General features: G+C 47.6%; 1 protein-coding gene across 2 annotated transcripts in view; it reads left to right on the plus strand.

The window, feature by feature from the left end:
- The window catches only part of LOC146789718 (tetratricopeptide repeat protein 21B-like), a 468,517-nt gene that overhangs the window by 106,510 nt on the left and 343,074 nt on the right, over positions 1–18,933 (plus strand). For both annotated transcript variants that reach the window (XM_085630126.1, XM_085630127.1), the window contains exon 4: positions 12,373–12,470. In XM_085630126.1, coding sequence (XP_085486252.1) covers positions 12,373–12,470 — 98 coding nt within the window. The remainder of the gene's footprint in view (positions 1–12,372; positions 12,471–18,933) is intronic.

Consider the following 18,933-nt stretch of genomic DNA (forward strand, 5'->3'; position numbering starts at 1 on the left):
CCCAACCAGTCTCCACAGGTGCCCGACTACCGCGAGGTGTCGGAAGCTGCTGTTTGCATACCCATCAGCAGTCCGCACCCCAGGTACTCCCAAGGTCATTCTCACCTCCGCTGCGTGTAGCCTAGTCATCTATCTGGGTGGGGAGGAAGGGGCAGCTGCACCAGGCACCAGTGGGGTCAGCAATAAGTAATTCTTCAGGGGGCCCCATATGTCTCGGGTCGGGAAGCCGACGGAAGGAGGTCAGAGTACAGGGCAAGCTGAACCTGCCAAAATATCATCGTTTCTAGCCAGTCCTTGAACTTAGGTGCCCTCCCTCTGCCCCATTTACAGGCCACCCTCCACTTAGCAAGAAGGAAGCAAACAGAGGCGAATTTCCTATGTATCACAGGGAGCCGTTCCGTATAGCCCAGTATGGCAACGGAGACGGCGGTAGCGGAGTATCCAACATTTTCCCAACTGCATCAAATATCTGTTCCCAATATTCCTGAAGGGCCGGGCAGCTCCAGGCCAGATGCAGCATATCAGCGCCATCAGCTCGACATCTGTCGCATCTGGCGTTCTCTCGCAGCCCAAACCGGTACAGGCGAGCGGGTGTGTAATAGTATCTTTGCAAGTATTTGAAGTGCGTGATACGCAACCTGCTGCTAGCAAACACCTTCTCTGTCTGCATGCAGCAATAGAGCCACTCCCGATCCGAGATTTCCTGTCCCAGTTCATGCGACCATTTAGCTCGGGCAGCGCTCTGCGATGTGCCAAATTCTACGTATATAGACCTATATAGGATGGACACCAAGTGAGACGCAGTTTTCGCCCCCAGCAGTGCGTGCACCTGGGGGAGCACCGGCGGTTCCTGATGATATTCCGGGGTACAGGCCCGTATTCCCTCTCGCAGACCGGCATATAGGAATGTTTCCATACCATTTGGTGGAGGATCGGCACACAACTGCTGTAGTGTAGCAAATTTCCCGTTTTTATATATATCTCCCCATGTATGGATTCCCCGTTGTCGTTTTAATATTTTGAAGATACCCTCCTACAGGAGGGTCAGTTGGGGATGAAACGTCCGCGGCAACCGGGGGGAGTAAATCATTGGGGCTTGCATTTTGTGTGCAATCCACTTCCATGCACGCACTGTGCAGTCTACAGTTGTGGGGACCCGTTCGCGCTGTGATGTCTGTTGCAAGAGTGCCCCCTCTATCGGGACGGGGTCAGCCAGCCAATGCTCCATGGCCAAATGAGCTGTATTTTTCGGGCCATTAAACCAGTAATGCGCATAGTGCGCCTGCGCGCACATATAGTATAATTCAAAGTTGGGCACCTCAAGCCCTCCCACCACGTATGGACTGGCTAGCATCTCCCACTAAATCCGTGGCTGCTTACCGCCCCACACAAGGCGCAAATGTTCTGTCCTCAAGGTATAGAAGAAGGGGTGGCCCGGGTGATGTGGCATGTTCAGGAAGTAGTAAAGAAACTTAGGTAGCACTATCATCTTGACCAGAGAAATCCGGTCAGCAATGGATAGTGGCATGGCTATCCACCTTGTTATTGTGTCGCGTAGCGTGTCGATAGCACGCCCATAATTGTCGTGGATCAGCTCCTCCCGATATACGGTGACATTCACACCTAAGTATCGAACGGTAGTGTCGCACCACTCCAATGGGAAGTCAACCACAAAGGGGGTAACAGCTGGAGTAAGAGGAAGGATTTGAGATTTCGACCAGTTAATCTGTATTCCAGAGAGTCCCCCAAATTGCACGAATTCCCGCAGGAGCGGATTGAGGTTGTGCATTGGGTCCTTAACATATAGGGTGACCTCGTCCGCGTACAGCGAAATCAGGATGGGACGCAGCAGGCATCTTAGAGCCTTCTCCTGATGGTATTGGCGCACCTTAGCTGCTAGCGGCTCCATCGCCAGGGCAAATAGTGGCGACAGCGGGCACCCTTGCCTAGTGCCCCGAGTCAGTATTGCCTTAGACGTGTGGCCATTAATTTGCACACGGGCCACCGGAGCATTATAGATCAATTTAATCCAAGCAGAAAATCCTACCGGGAACCCCATGCAACAAAGTACTGCGTGTAAATATTCCCATTCTACCGAGTCGAACGCCTTGGTGGCATCCAAAAAAATTGCCGCCAGCGGCAACTGCGGGGCCACCTGTTGGATAATCGAAAAGAGGGTGCGGAGATTGTGGGAAGTGGGAATAAAGCCCGCCTGATCTGGTAAAATTAACTTGTCCATCAGGAGGTTCAGTCGATTAGCTATCATTTTTGTGAGGATTTTACTTTCCACGTTGATGAGGGACAAGGGCCGGTATGAGTCACACTTGTTAGCCGGTTTCCCTGGCTTCAGGATGGACATAAAAGGGCCTCTCTCATTGTAGGCGGCAGTGCCTGCGTCTCCAGTGCCTCTGCGTACACCTCCTGCAGAATGGGGGCGAGCTGATCCAGGTATAGTTTATAGAAGTCGCTCGGAAGCCCGTCCGGCCCCGCCGCCTTCCCGGACCGCAACTGAAGGACCGCCTCTCTCAATTCATCACTCGAAAATGGCGCACATAAAAACTCTCTCTGATTGTCTTCCAGAAACCCCAGTGTGATGTCCCCAAAAAAGCGTGGGAAGTCTGCTGCGTTGGTCCCTTTAGAGCTGTAAAGCTCCGCGTAAAAGTCAGTAAAGGTCTGCAGTATCCGGGCACTGTCCTTTTGGCAAGTACCCTCTTCGTCCTCCACCTCAAGTATATAGTTAGCATACCGGGACAGTCTGATATCCCGGGCTAAGGCCTTCCCAGGTCTGCCTCCCTCCCCATAACGTCGTGCCTGGGCATATTTCCCTATAAACTTCGCCTCTCTTTCTGCCGTATCCGTGTATTCGGTCAGTAGCTCCCTCATCTTAGCCCTTCCTTCCCCAGCACTGGTCCACCAGGCATCCACCTCCAGGTCTTTAAGTTCTCCCTCCAGCCGTCGGAGCTGTCGGTGGATGTCCCTCAGTACCCCAAAGCTTTTGGACATACAAATCTCCCGTATGGTCACTTTAAATGCCTCACATTGTCCCCACCTGCTCGACTGATCCCCTATTCCGCTCGAAGAATTCAGCTATAGCCTCTCCTAGTTCTGTCTTGAATACCTCATTGAGCAGCGCCTATGGGGCAAGTCTCCAGCACCTGGGGCTGGCGTTCAAGTTGGGCATGTCCAGAGTGAGACACACCGGGGTATGGTTGGACAGTGTACGAGCTAGGTGATCAACAGCACGCACCCAAGGGCAGATCCCCCGAGACCCAAGCCAGTAATCCAGCCCCGACCAGGACGCGTGTATTTGAAGAGTGAAAGGTCCCCTCCCATCTCTCTGAATGTCTGTATCTCCACAGATCAACTAAGCCGCCGTCTCCCAGCAATCCCTTTAATGTTCCCTGGCTGCGCGTGTAGTGATGAGGCAAGTGTGAAGACCGATCCTTGACAGGGTCGCAGACCGTATTAAAGTCTCCCGCCCTTAGAACATGAGTGGCCCCTATGTCCAGTATCTGTCCCCACAGTGCATTCAAAGTGTCAGGTCTATCGATGTTGGGACCATAATAGCTAATGATAACCACCGAATGTGCACCGAGGGTGCCCCACATCATGCAGAATCTGCCCCCTCCGTCACTTCGCACCCCTCCACATCTAAAAGGGGTCCCTCTCTTGACCAGAATGGCCGTGCCTCGCGCATATGTGGAGTAAGCTGAAAATAGCCTACTGGAAGCCCATCTGCTGCCAAAGGTCGGGGGGCATCTAGGGTCAGTGTGTGTGTCCTGTAGTGCCGCTATGCTAATGTCATGTCGGTCCAGGTAAGAGAGGATTTGTCTCTTCTTCCTGGGATCTCGCAGCCCCCTTACATTCCATGACAGGAATTTCACCGTGTCCTGTCGTGTCCCTTCCATGTTCGTAAACCAGTGTCAGGGGTGAACGTTCGTGCAAGCGTGGCGCAAGATGCAATATCCCCCTGTGGCGTGTAGTGTAATGCAATTTCTACTGTCGTTGTACAGAGCTGTAAAGTTCCAAAAGCGCATCGGAATCTAATCATAGTGACCAACTCCCGTTTTCCCATGAGGCTCTCCCGTAACTGTCCCTCCCACTCTACCCTCCCACATCAGCACCCCAAATGTGCCGGCATCCCAGAACCCTCCCCCCCCCGCTCCCCCCATCAATAACACAAACCAGTAGCAAAACAATAACATCAAGCAAGAAAAAAACAGTCTAGTTTCAGAGCCTTTCCAAGCTATCTATCTGAAGGTATTGGGGACCTCCCTTAGTGGAGCACTGGTGTGCCTCTTAATACCTCGTGTCCCACCGGTCAGCGGAACTCCCTGAGCCCTCCCCAGTGGAGCTGGGGTGGAGGAGGGTCAGGGTAGAGGGTGCCCGACCCTTATTCGAAAGACCCCCTTCAAGCCCAATCTATTTGAACATTCCGGTCAGACCTATGTAAATCGGAACATCATGAGCCTCTCTGTGTAGGATACTACCCCAGTCAATGATTTAACAAAACAGTTCCGCCCCGGGCCCAGGTACTCATCTGACAGTGACTGTGCAGCCCCAGGACAACTTCGTTTCTGGTAGCTCCTGCGTGGCTCAGTATATGCGACCTCCACCATCCAGACCGCTAATTGTCGTCCCTGTCCCAGAGTATTTCCAGGATTTCTTCTCCCTCATCGCCACAATAGTGCGCAATCCATACACAGTGGTTCTTGACTTAGCCATCAACTGTTACGGTGCTCAACATTCAGTCGTCTTCCACGGGTGATTGGGATCCTGGGCGCACGGCATTGCCGTCATGTGCTGGGGAGGATCGTCGTAGTGACCTGAGGAACTCCTCCGCCTGCTGCGGGTTGGTGCAAATGATCGTGCGGTCTCGATGGCGTATCCGCAGTTTGGCTGGATATAACAGGGCGTACTCAACATTTGCCTTGCGCAGTTTCTGCTTCACCTGGTCATATTTCCGTCTCGCTTCCTGGACAGCCAGAGTAAAATCCGGGTAAATGGAGAACGGATTTCCTTCGTATTGCAGCTCCGGAAGGTCTCGTGCTCTCCGCAAAGCTACATCGCGGTCTCGATAGTTAAGCAGTCTTGCCACTATGGGTCTCGGTGGTGCTCCAGCCAGAGGCCGTGGGCCCAACGATCTGTGCGCTCGCTCGACTATCAGATGCGCTGAGAAGGAGTCCCCCCCCAGTGTGGAGGTAAGTAGCCGTTCCACATAGTCCTCCATTCGCCCTGTGGCTGTGGTCTCCGGAATTCCTATCAGGCAAATTTTATTTCTTCGTCTACATGCTTCAAGATCCTCGTTTTTGGCCGCTATCACCTTCAGCAGCTTGTCCATATGTGACATTTGCTTGGCCATAATATTGGTGTTGTCCTCCGTGTCAGAGATCCTCTTCTCCGCCTCCTTAAGCTGTTCTTCATGTTGGTCCACTTTCAACACCAAGAAGTCGAGCCGGGTGTTCATGGTGTCCATTTTCCCTGAGAGGGCATTCAAACTCTGCTGCATTGCTATGAGCATGGTCTTTAGTTCCTCACTAGGGGAGGCTTCTGGAGGATTCGTCCGCATCGGGGCGGGTTCGCCCGCATCTTCAGTAGTGGAGCGCGTAGTCGCCTTTTTCTTTTTTCTGCTCGAAAGGCAGTCTTGATTGGCGTGCTTCCGCTTTCCCCATGATGCTAGCCTCACAAATACCTGTACGCCAGGGCGCCCCCACAGCCTTCACAGCAGTGACGCGCCTCCCCAGGCGCAGCAGTGCTCCGTTCCCGGCACTATCTGCACTCTCCGCCGTTCAGTTTATATGCTCTTTTCTGTAAATGGGATTCTCCCTCTTGAGTTTATTCCCCGTCTCTGCTTTGTTTAGTTGTTGGGATTTCCCCACACCAAGCGGCACCTCAGTCCTCTATGTGATATCGTATGCCGCCTCTCAGGTAGAGCCCATCCAATATGCAGGCCAGTTAGCGCCTCGTGTCTGTCGCATGTGCCCCACCTCAGCTGCCGAAGCGGGGCCCAGTCGATGCATCACTTTTCACAGGCCCCGCATCGAGGCGGCAAGGCAAGCACCCGCTCCGCAGCCGGCCCGCCCAGTCTCAGCCCCGTGTTTACCGGCGTCAGCAGCTCCCCCTCGGCGACGGGGGCGATCCGTCCCGCGCCGCTCCAGCGATTCCTCAATGCCCAGGGTCCGGTCCCGGCCACGCAGCGTGGCCCCCCGGGTACCTCACCCGCGGGGCTGCAGGCTCCGGGCCCTCGCGCCAGGCCCAGCAATCACCGCAGCTTCTTATAGGGGAACTGCAGCAGCACTCGTGCCCAGGTGGTCCGCCAGCGTCAGGTTGCAGGTCGCGAATAGCCCGCGTTGCTCTCTTCTTTCGAGCGGTCCGTTCGGAGGAGCCGCGGTGTATACAATGCGGTCTCAGGCCCAGCACCGCATGGCCGCACCGACGCTAGCGTAACGCTAGCGGCTGCCGGGCACTTCCAGCAGAAGCGGGCGTCGCTCCCCCGGGCCGCAACCAAGCCGGATAACTTCAGGGTGAAATCGCGTAGCGGCTTCTAACTTGTAGCGAGTCTTCAGCGTCCCGCTGGGCTCATTTTCACGGGTGGTGCGACTGTGGGCGAGGGGTCCTTCAGCAAATAATTAAAGCATCTTCGGGTCAGGCAGCCAGAGCCTCACATAAGCGCAGCCATCTTGGTCCGGCGCCACCTAGCGCCCCCACTCTACAAGGTTCTTGCAGGTAAATTAAATATGTCAATTGGGTAGAAGCCAATTTAACCATGTTTAAGGGAAGTGAGCGCACGTATTTTAGCACTGGTTAGCAGTGGTAAAGTGCACTGAGTCCTAAGGTCAACAAAAAGAAGTCCATCAAAAATATATAGGTGAGGCAAAAAGTTTGGGGGGGGAAGACAACCCAGAGGCTGACAGGTCTAACACTCATGATACAGCCCTAATAGTAAGCCCAATTCAGTTGGTTTTGCGACTATGGTAATGAAGACATTTATCAAGCTTGAATGTTCAACTGGCCAGCAGCATTTACCCCATTTCTGCAGTAACTACCTGCCTAACCTAAGGGGCTTTAAGAACAGGAGCAACACAGATGTTATTCACCCTAGAGACCAACCTCACCCTCAAGAAACACATAGCCAAGAAAACCAAGAGGACTGGATACCAACTCTTTTCACTAAACCCCAGAACTACTCCAACCTGGTTGAATATAGGAGATAGCTGAAGACACACCTCTTTGAAGCTCTCAGAATCCAGCTACTCCTGTAATCCCTTGTTAAGTTTATCTTTGATTTCGACCCTGTACAGGGCTCTGATGTCATTCAGCTATTTAAAATGTGTGCTATAAAAAATAAATTCCAACCAATCACATTATTACAATATTGTTAATGTAAGCACACATAGGTAAGTATAGATTTGCCATTCTTAACCTCTCCTAAAGGTAGCCTGACAAAACATATCTACAAGGCACCTATATATTTAGTTACATCCCCTAAGGAAATGCATCTTATGACAGTGCCCCTTTTTTTTACTAAACCATATGGGTGTCATATGCAGTAGTGCACTTTCACCAGATTGGCAGTCTATTATCATTGAGGTCTTGTGCAGTTGACTAGTTTAAGTAATAGGATCCATAGTTACATTACTTCTTTTCAAGGCTAATCTAGCCAACTATCTTCTTGTGTGAGGTTTGGTTTCTTGGGATGCATCCGATGCATTCTCCTTTACCCGATTACGCGATCACAGCCAAGGGAACTGTTTGAATACTCATGACCTCCTTAATTGATTCTTCCTGGTCCTAAAGATGCCTGCAAAGTATAACTTGGCAGCTAGGAAAGGTTTGTACTACACCACTAAGAATGGAGTTACGATTGAGTCAACTTTCGCCTTCATAAGGGGTAGAAGGCCTACATCCAGTCTGGAAGAAATAATTGATTAGGAGTGATGAGAATTTGCAATGAGAGAGGGCTAAAAATGAAAGTGATTTAGTGCCTGAAGATTGTTAAAAAAAAATCTGGGCAACCCAGGAATGGCTTAACTAAACCTCGTGGTCCATTTAAAGTAAAAAAAAAATTAAATAAAAAAAAGCCATGAGATTTCTGTGGTTCGGATGAAAGGAGAGCAATTAACCAGAGGAGAGTAGTTTTTTATGGAAAGAATTGAGGCATGGAAAAAGGTGAGGAGAAATGTTGTAGCAGTTTTCCAATGATGGAAGAATGATGACGTTTTGGGTTGGGTAGATCAAATGTGAGTGGGACGGAGGCTCAGAACCTCAATGAGTGTAGTAGGTGGAGATAAATGGAAGAGTGATGTTTATCAGAGACGCAATGTTTTAAGGAAACCGATTAGGATTGACCATCCACGGAAACAACGGTTCCAAATACCTCCTGTATATTTGCAAGAATATGTAATTTGTATAGTGAAGGGAATGAGATATTTTATACCTTCGAACCGTGCTATTCTGTGTTTAGTAATAGCTTCTTAAGCACCTATGTTCTATCTTTGTTGTGGATTGAGAGAGGGAATTCCAAAGCATGTTGATTCTGCTAACTGGCAAAGAAGGACCACGCTCACGCTCTGGTTGCTGACCAATAAAGCTACTGTTTAACTACACCCATACATTTTCTTTCATTATAACACCAATCTACAATATAATTGCATCACCAACCCCTATATCATCAACATGAGTATATAGTTATTTCTTGCATCCACATTCCTTTACCTAGACTTACATTATGATGTAGCGCAGTGTTTTTGTCATGCAGTATACGGCATGCAGTATAGTGGTTGTCGACCTCTAAATAAATGACTACTTGACAGTTTGTCATCATTATTGCAGTTTGTGGAATGAGTGGTTGTATATGAAGGTTCGCTGGTATTAGTTTGAAATCTGGTACTGATTTTGCTTTGATCCATTGTTGTCACTGAGGCATTTAACTTTCTACATTATTTAATTTGCCGTCTTACTAAAGCAAGTAATCTGTGTTTACTCTTTGTATTGTTGGTGAATAGCCAAGAATGTGTTTTATTTAACCAACCGCATATAGATTTGTTTTACTGGATATGAAGCATTACTGGTCTGTGGTTTAATCAAATAAAATTTAAGATGTTAGTCTAACTGGCTAAATATTCATATAATGGTGCAATAGTCTGCAGAAGAAATTCACTTGACCCCCAGCAACCGGCTGCAGATTCCAGGGTCCCAATCACTCGGTAATTAAACAAGCTGGAGCCCTAGCCCCGACGGATGTCACTCAACCCAGGGGCTCTCAGTATGGACAATCGGATCAAAAAGAGTGTGGGGCACAGTAGGGGGGGCACATCAAGTACTTTTTATCAATGACCACCGATATTACGGAGAGAGTGACCCTAATGAATTTTAAATAAGCATTGATCCTTACAGGACTAATCGAAAATTGGTGTGAAACTTACTTGATCCCACATTTTAATTCATTTCAATTTGAAGTCTTAAAAGGACACAAAGCAGTAAACGGAGCCCATGCAGGCATGGTGCAATTTTACTTCGAATGCCGGGAAGCTCCTTGGGGGAGGGCAGACGGGAGGGGGGCGTTGCTTATGTGTTTTATACTGTAAACATTTAAAGTAATCGTACGGTTAATAAAGTCTAGCTGGGGTCACCATAACTCTCTTCTCGCCTTTTTCTAGGGACACTGCACACTGATCGCAGACGAATCTCTACTAGCACCAGTCAGCTGGCCAGATTTTCATCCTTTGTATTCCTTTAACAGTTGTCTAAGCTACTCCATAATTTGTGATAAATAAATAAAAATATGCAGGAGCCCAAAGTTGTATGGAGCCCACCGCCGGCTGCGTCGTCTTGTTTCTACTTCGTGCTTCTTTCTTCCCCGACCCTAGACAGACTTCCTGACTCTCCATTTCGCTCTTGCAGGTTCTATTTCTTTCCTGCTTTCTCCCTTTGCAGCTTTTTAGGTCTCGCCTGATCCAGCGCATGCGCTGATCTGGCCGAGACATTTAGTGTACGGGTTTTCAAAGTGCTGCCACACGGCCTAGCGCTTACGTTCACACGAGCGTGCACGCACGCAGCCGGCAGCATTCCGCGCCCGAGGCGCCATCTGGAGCTTTCACTTTTTCCACTGCTGCACACGCACCACTTGCGTGTTTGCCGTCGCGCGCGTACCCCTGCTTTCACTTTTGCCATCTTGCGAAATATGATATTTCACCAGCGCCTACAGACCAGTACTCTTGTCTAGTAGTGAGATGTCACTGTTTTTAAACCTTCTCGCACGTGTTAAGGTAGCGGCTACTGTCTGTACTAACAAAAGCACATAACTGGAGCACTTACTTTTACACTAGCTTATGTGCACAGCAAATAGGCAGCGTGGCGTACATTTACATTAAGGCCAACGGCATACGCTTAATCAGGGGCCTGCTCTCGGCGCTCTCACACATAACACGATTACTTCACCCTTACAGAAAGAGGAGAGTGGGGCGCTCCGTTTGCAATGCCACGCTCCTAAGAGCTACAGCCATACCCACGTAGGAGCAGAGTAATAGGGCTTGAAGACTTCGCACTGCTTTACGTTCACTTCTCATATGTCATTTCCGCACACCGTAGTGACGCCGTCCTATGAATTACGCGAATGATCCGTCCCCTCCTGCTTGGCCTGTCCAATGATAGATGGCAAGCCCTGGCATCCTCGCAGCTGTGCCCACGCACTCAGACCTAGGGTACATTTGCTTCAGTTCCATTCAGGTGGTACCTGTTCGCCGCTTACAGCTGATTTGGAACATGTAATGGGAATAAGCATCTGTTATTCAGCACCAAGATACCCCTTTGGGGATGAACGTGTGCTTTTACAAATACACGTTATGTAATCGTACATAAAAGGCGAACAAACTCAGTTAACTTTTTATGCCACTATCCTGCGAATATTACAACTTTTCGCTCAGTTGCAGACCTCTAGGTATAAGAATGAATTTACAAGTCCCAGTACGTACCAGATAAAACGAAAGCACAGACTACATTATTTTCATTGCTGCGATGGCCCTGCCGAGATTTAAAATGTCTCCTTCACGTGACCGACAGATCTCTGCACTGTGTGCGTTGACCCACTAGGCTATTCTACTGAATGTTGGTTAAGTCTTTGTTGTGTGCAGTGCCACCCTCTCTTTTCTCCTATATATTACGCAATGTTACGATTACGGCTCCCAGTTTACCATTCCTACTGATGGTTACAGATGTAGACAGACAACAATATTTTTCGTGTCTGTATTTGTTTTAATCGGAAAAATACGAAAAATAATGCTTCTCGTGGGTGACTTTCTATGCTGTCTTTTGTGATTTCCAGGATAACAACTGAGCAGATAGACACCATGGGAAGTTCAAAAACTGATCTAGATTTCCCTATATACAGGCACGTGTAAGCATATATTTGTATTATAATACCGATATTTAACAGGAGGTGTAACGTTTGGATATATATTTGTCTGCTTAATTTGCTAAAACGGACAGGCAGCAACGTATGAGTGCATGTTTATCAGTTAAATAAATGGGGAAATATACCATTTTATGAGTCAGCTTATTCACAAAACACAAAATAAATACGGATAAATACCAATAAGATGGCCCCAAAAAATATGGATACAGACAGACACGTTAGCAAGCATTGACATAGCCAATAGGTCTCGATTTTGGGACTGTCTAAGTATTTAGTTACGCAGCACAATATTCTTGGTGCAACAACAACTGTTGCCTGGCTAAACACTTAAAAGGTCCCAAATGCGAGACCTATTGGCTATGTCAATGCTTGTTGGTCTCATCTTTCTCGTCCCCGTTCTTTCTCCCTTTTCTCTCTGTGACAGAGTCTGATGATACGAAATATACCTCGGTCTCAAAAGTTTGCACAAGCGCCAGTCACTGGCGCACTTTAAACATTGGTCGTAGACGTGCCTTTTGCTTTGAAACACACCAATTAGCCGAAATCATTGGAACTCGTAGACAGTTTAATGAACGCTAATTTGGAGTGTTATAATTCAATATGGCGTAATGTTAAAGGGAAAGGCTAAGCTGAACGGCAGACTAGGGGCTCTGTAGACGTGCGTGCACGCGCATGACCACACTACAACACGCATACACATTCTCTCTCTCGCGCTCTCTCTCTCTTTGTCTCTGCCTGTCTGTCTCTCTTTCGCTCTCTTTCTCTCTTTCCTCCTCTCTTTCGCGCGCTCTCTCTCTCTCGCTTTCTCGGCCAGACTCGAACTACTGGTAACTTCAACTTGTCATTTCGTACGAACAAACTGTGTTTAAATAGTTTAACGTTGTGCTGCCTATAGATACACTTTATCTACATTTTCTGTTTACGTTTCATCCACTCTTATCGGCTCCCATTCTTTATAGGTATCATCTGGTGCCAGATCCTAGAGGGACAGCTGGACGAAGCCGAACAGCAGTTGGAATTCCTTCGTGAAGTTCAGCAGTCTATTGGAAAATCTAAGGTCAGCCACAGGTGTGAATACAGTGCTGCCAACGTGCTAGACTTTGCTTTTCAACTGCTGTGACCTTTATGGGCAGCTTTATTGACCAATTACCCTTTCGGCAGCCCTTAGCCCCACCTCCGTATATTAAGGGATTCTTGATACAGCGAAAGCTGAACTGGTTTTAGAGTATTTCGGAGCGCGTGCCACCTAGGCCTAGAAGCAATCAGGCCTGTATGTTTTATTTTCACCTCAGGGTGTTAATAAAATGAAATAAAGCATGCTACCATATATCAACAAGACTTAGGACATTGTTTAGAGTTTGGCAGCCTGGATACTCTCTCGAAACGTGAGGGTTATCTCATCCGGCGTATTATAAGTGCCATGTGACTTTAATTCACTTGTTATACCGCAAACGGGACATCCACCACGTGTATGTCAGCGTATCAAGTCCGCCAAACCATGAATAAGGCCCTAAGCAAAGGTGGTTTCCAGGGCACAAGTCCTAAAAAAAAGTTGGGGGACTAACCAAGTTAGGCAGTATGCAACTGACATCATGGCGCATGACATCACAGTGCAACATCACGGCGCTGCATCACAGGAAGTGCATCAAAACCCATGACGTAACAGGAAGCGACATCACAAGGAGTGACATCAGATCTTAAAATCTCACAAATCTGTTTCACAGGTCTAACGAGTACATTTGAGTCCATTATGAGATTTACCAAATGAGCTTGCGTCAGGGTTGTGACAAAAAAGTGACACATCCCCTAACGCAAAATTTGGGCTTCAACTTTCACATTTATTTGGTAAAAGCTCTGCCACAAAGAAATTGACAAAAGGAGAAATGTGGCAGTAAATATATTCTGTTTAATTGGTTGCACAGTCTGCATATGTAAATCACTTAGGGGGTTAAAGCACCTGCTGCAGAGATCTTTATGTGCCCAGTAAATCCCAAGGAACAATAGGTCATGGTAAGGTAATTTTGGGGGGTAACGCATTTGCTGGAGTGATCTACGTTTTCTCTAGTTCCAGTTTTGAATCAAAGTAGCATTCTGGGTTAATGTGGCTCCTGCAAAGCACATCATCTAACAGAAGATGACAGATTCGTGTTTTATGTAGCTAGGTAAGTGGATTACTGTTTTTAGCAGAGAGATCATTTTGTTCCTTGGTGTTCATATAGTGTAATCCTTCTAATATAGCACAGCGAGCTATAAAGGACGTGACTCCTTGCCTTGTAACCCTAACTGTTTTATGGAACACATCTTGTACATTGATTTACAAATGTATACGATTTATTGTCAATGTATAATGTGCATGTGTGATATAAAGTGCTGTGACTCCCTGCATTGGGATGATTAGTGCCTATAAAAAATAAAATAATGTTATTTATTATGTACATTTTACATTCTTATAGTGCATGCATTGCTCTTACATCCAGGGATTATACAAAGTGTAAGGCATGTCTCTCTTAAGTATTTGTGAAGAGGTAAGCTGTGTGCCTTTGTTCCCCCTCCCTTGCATCTAGGCGTGATGCTCCGATTGCTCCCAACTAGGATAGTGGACCTAAGGGAAGCCTAATGGCCACTTAAATTCGGCCTTTGTTATGGGCCCAGCTTAAGTCTGAAATACGATAGCCCCCTCACCGCCTGCACGTTGCTGCTCTGAAAGAAAGCAGGCAAGGGGCCGGCGTGCTGCTGAATGTGTCCCGTTGCCTGAAAAATACACCGGGACAAGTTCAGCATATTTCAGTGGGGGCTTCTTGCAGGGTGGACGGTGTTCACCCTATGAAAATAGTGGGTGGACGCCCTATACCCGCGTGTACCCCCAACGTGTGCCCTGGTGGTGTCTCTCAATGTACTAAAAGTTTATTGGAGGCCCTCCAGTGCATTTGACGGCGTCCCTTAATGTTTGACATTTTTAGTTTTTTAGAATGGGAGTTTTCTCCCAGGGTGTGGTGACCATTATATGTTTCTTTCCCTCACCGCCCCAAAAAACAGGCGATGATTGATAGGAAAATGTATGTTAACACATTCACCTTAAATAGGACAGACAACATAATGTCCTTCCTCCGACGACCCCTTCTCTTTTGGGCCGTGGAAGGAAGTATTCTTTTGAAGGAAATATTCTGACAACAGAGCCAGTAGATGTTCAGACCGTCAGAATGGTTAGGTTTTGCCCATCTCTAAATGATGCGGGTGGACCAGGGGTTTGGTGAGCAGGGTGCTTTGTTGCGTTTGTGATGGAGTACCCTTTCCGCCAAACACTAAATCAGGCCCTTAATAAGGGAGCGACTTTGAGGAAAAACCCATTCTCGCAGTTGCAACTTCCGGTACTGCTTCTTCAGTACTAAATGTACCTCTCCACCTTTTGAAAAGCTATTTTTTTCTGCAACCGAAGGGAGAATCTTTGTCCAAATGGCTCGATGAGTTCAACCCTTGCCAATGAAATATGCAGTGAGCTGAGTTTGAAAGGTGACATAGCCTTCCATCTTTCCAGTTTATTGAATTAAGTCCTGATAAACAGGACCCAAGTCCTAAAAAAAGAATTGAGGGGACTAACCAGGTTAGGCAGTATAAAAGTGAAAGCATGACTCGTGACATCACAGGAAGTGACCTCACAAGAAGTGACATCAGATATTAAGACCTCATACATGTTTATCAGGTAAATAATTATTACATTTCAGCACATTATGAGATTTGGCGTCGAGGTTGTGCCAAAAAAGTGGCTCAACCACGACGCAAAATCTGGGCCTCGACTAATATATTTATTTTTGGGTCGAGCCTATAGTGGCAGCGTGCATGCACTGCTCGCTTTGCGAGGCATGCAGTATTCAGTATGGAGTGGAAGCTCCGCCCATCTTTTTCATTGGCTTATTTCCTGAATGCTGCCTTCTAATTGGTTATAGGCGTGTTAGTCCCTCCTTATGACTGCCATGTCGTCATTTGTATCCTTCCATGGCTACTGGCCCCTTTACTTCGTGTTTTTACAGTATGTTTTATTTACAATGTGAGCAATATTTTCTTCCCGTGCCCTCCCCTCAGTCCGTGCCTCCCCCCCCCAAGTAAATACCCGGTGTTCGTGCCTTCTTGCTCGTCCACACTCCCGTTTGCAATGCAACAGGTCTTGCTTAAATGCGAGTCCTATTGCATTGCACATGCTTGTTATAAGCTCCAATGGCTCTGCGAACAGTGGAAGTGCGCATTGTTTTTGCCCCCGTGTCCCCTCCACTCCAAAATCTGGGAGGGGGGATAAACCCCCCCCCATGTCCCCCACACTTTCTATGCCCATGCGTAGTGCTGCAAATAACAAACACCGTTGCTGCCACCCCAACCATGATATTCAGACCCACGGCCTCAGGTGAGTGAGGAGACACGGTGGCTCTGTCGGGATTCGAACTCGTGACCTGCAAGTTACTCACAGATATTTACTTAAAACACTAAGGACGCACATGAACAAACACGCTGTAGGTCGGAATGAGTTTGGTAACAGGTTGGCATCTGCGTGTGGCATGACCGTTCTTGTCCACCTCCCTCAACCTCTGGTCCTTGCTCGGGGAGGGAGGGAGGCTGGCCCCAGAGCGCCTCCCACCGCCGGCTTCACCAGGAAGCCTCAGCTGTAACCCGACCCAGCGGCCACAGGACGGTCCCTTGCAGCAGCGTGCCAGCTACAAACTGTGCCCCTACACCTGCAGCATGGCTCCGGCATGGCCCTGCTGCTAGCGGGGGGATGCTGCACTCCTGGGAAGGAGAGGCGGAAAGGGGACTGCCGGAGACACCTTATACCATACGAAAACTTAATTGTCACTTGTGTATGCACACACCTGTCTGGAACCCGTAGGAAAAAGTCACTGTCACTTGTGTATGCACACACCCGTCCGGAACTGGTAGGAAAACGTCATTGTCACTTGTGTATGCACACATCCGAAAACCGCAAGCAACTTAGCCCTGTTGTATACACTTGGAACATTCTATAGCTGCAGATATCTCTGCTCTGTGGCTGTGTCTTGTAAACCACATCATTATTTAATTTGAAACTAAAACTGCTTTATTTAATGAGTGCGAAAAACGTGATTTGTAGATGCATCAATCCATGTTTCTATATAGCGTTTAGCCTGTTTCCAAGCACACCCAGTCCTAGAGGATAAAGTAATCTTAGCAAAAGGAAACTTGCCAGGGAGCAAACCTGTGCAACTGGGTAAGCTAGGACTATAAATTGTTTTTTGTGCGTTTGTTTTGGAGTTGAGTTGTCAGCCGATGGATTGGCTGGCAGTTCATCCTAACTACTTGACTGACACCGGTCAGTCGCATGGGTCATTAAGGACAGCTTTGTATCCCTAAAAGGGTGTATTTGAAAAGTGTATGTCATGTGGTTCCTGAAGATTCTCATATCCCCATACTTTGCGCACTGTTGCCACCAGGTACAACGTTCTAAGCCTTTCTCTATGCCTCCCTCTATGAGCACTAGCAACAGGATGGCATGAGACGGTAATCTTCTTAAACCTATTTCATAGAAGATAAATTTACTGACTTATTGGTGGACCCAGCCAGGTCACCTGGGCAGTGACATCGATGTGACCCACCGAATGCCTTCACTCCTGTGTCCGATTTGCAGTGGGAAGGATCAATCAATGGACACATGTCGCAGACTTCAAGACTGTGGGAACGTCAATTGGCAAAGTCAATAGCTCTGGCTAAACACTTAAAAGGTCCCAAAGGCGAGACCTATTGGCTAAGTCAATGCTTGTTTTAAACCCTGCCACAAAGAAATTGGCAACAAGGAGAAGCATGGCAGTAGACATGTTCTGCTTAATTGGTTGCAAAGTCTGCATTTTAAAATATTTTATGGGTTAAGGCATCTGCTGTAAAGGTGCCCTGTAAATCTCAGGGAATAGTAATAATGGTGAGAACTCTGGTGGTTAAAGCATTTATTGGAGAGATCTGTGTTTTGTGAAGTCCCAGATTTAATTCAAAGTAGCATAGCGAGTTAATGCGTCTCCTGCAAATCACATCACGTAACATGCAGATGACAAATGTTTATTTTATGTAGATGGGTAAGTGTGTGACTGCTTTCACCACAGAGATCCTTTTGTCACCTGCTGTGCATAAATTGTAATCCTTGTAATATAGCACAGTGAGCATTGAAGGACATATGACTCCTACACCTTGTAACCCTGTCTCATGTAACTTGCCTTGTACATTGATTTACTCATGTACATGATTTGTCAATGTATTATGTGTATAGAGCTCTGACACCCTGCATTTGGGTTGAGTAGCGCTATAAAAGAATTAAAAATAGTGCTACTGAAATTCTTATTTGTGTAAATACAGGTACAGACCTCCTACACACCTGACATTCTTATATTGCATGCATCTCTTGTATAGAGGGACTGAACAAAGGCAAAAGCTGCCTTTCTTGTACCTGTGAAGAGATAACAAGCTGTGTGCCTTTGTTTCCCTTCTTTGGTATTTACATTTAAGTGTGATTTTCCAGGACGCCTTCAGCCAGGATATTCAAACTAAAGGAGGCTTATTGTCCCCTTAACTTTGGCACAGCTGGAGGTGAAAACAAGCATTGGCATAGCCAATAGGTCTCGCCTTTGGGACCTTGTAAGTGTTTAGCCATGCAACAGTTGAGTAACTAAATACTTACAAGGTTCCAAAAGCGAGACCTATTGGCTATGCAAAGCGGCCGCGAAAGTGAAAGTGATCGCGATCGCGATCAAACATCAAAGCGGCCCTGCGGCCGAAAGTGAAAGTAACCGCGGCAAAACGCGTCGCGCGCGTCCGCACACATGCACTGTAGCTCTAGGCTGGCCTGGTAGCACTTTTTGGAGCCCTCTCAATAAGTCTCGCCAGACCAGCGCATGCGCTGGGTCAGGCAAGACCTAAAAAGCTCCCTGCTGCCTGCACATTGCTGCTGGGAATCAAAAGTAGACAACGTGCAGGCGCTGCTGAATGTGTCCTGGTGTCTGAAAATTACACTGGGACACGTTCAGCATATTTCTGTGGGGCCCAACTTCTTGGCAGGGGGGACGGCGTTTACCATGTGGAAAGAGTGGTTGGACGCCGTGTACCCGCGTGTACCCCGACTAGTGCCCTGCTGATAAATATGGTAATAGTAACACTTGTTTACAGTGCCCAGAAACTTCGGATGTAACTCGATGTAAAAGCTAGTTAATAACCTTGTTGTTTTTATTATTTGGACTATTAGCTTGTTTGGTTTCTGTTGTAGTTTATTTTCTAACTTCTTGTAGTGTACGCTGCCAAATAAAGTCGTTTTTAAGGCTGCGTGGTGCGCTGTTCGTTCTGACTGCTCCCTTTCCAGGGTTAGACTCGGACAGACCATAGGCCCGGGCACCAAAATAAAAGTGGTCCCCATTTATGAATTAGAGAAGTAAAAACGTTCCCCTTGTTTTCAGACTGGGACAGATTTGAACTTGTAAAGACACGCGGTATAAATGTTTTGCAAGGAATGGCTGACC

The sequence above is a fragment of the Triturus cristatus genome, chromosome 10, assembly GCF_964204655.1.
Source record: "Triturus cristatus chromosome 10, aTriCri1.1, whole genome shotgun sequence".
In the NCBI taxonomy this organism is placed as follows: domain Eukaryota; kingdom Metazoa; phylum Chordata; class Amphibia; order Caudata; family Salamandridae; genus Triturus; species Triturus cristatus.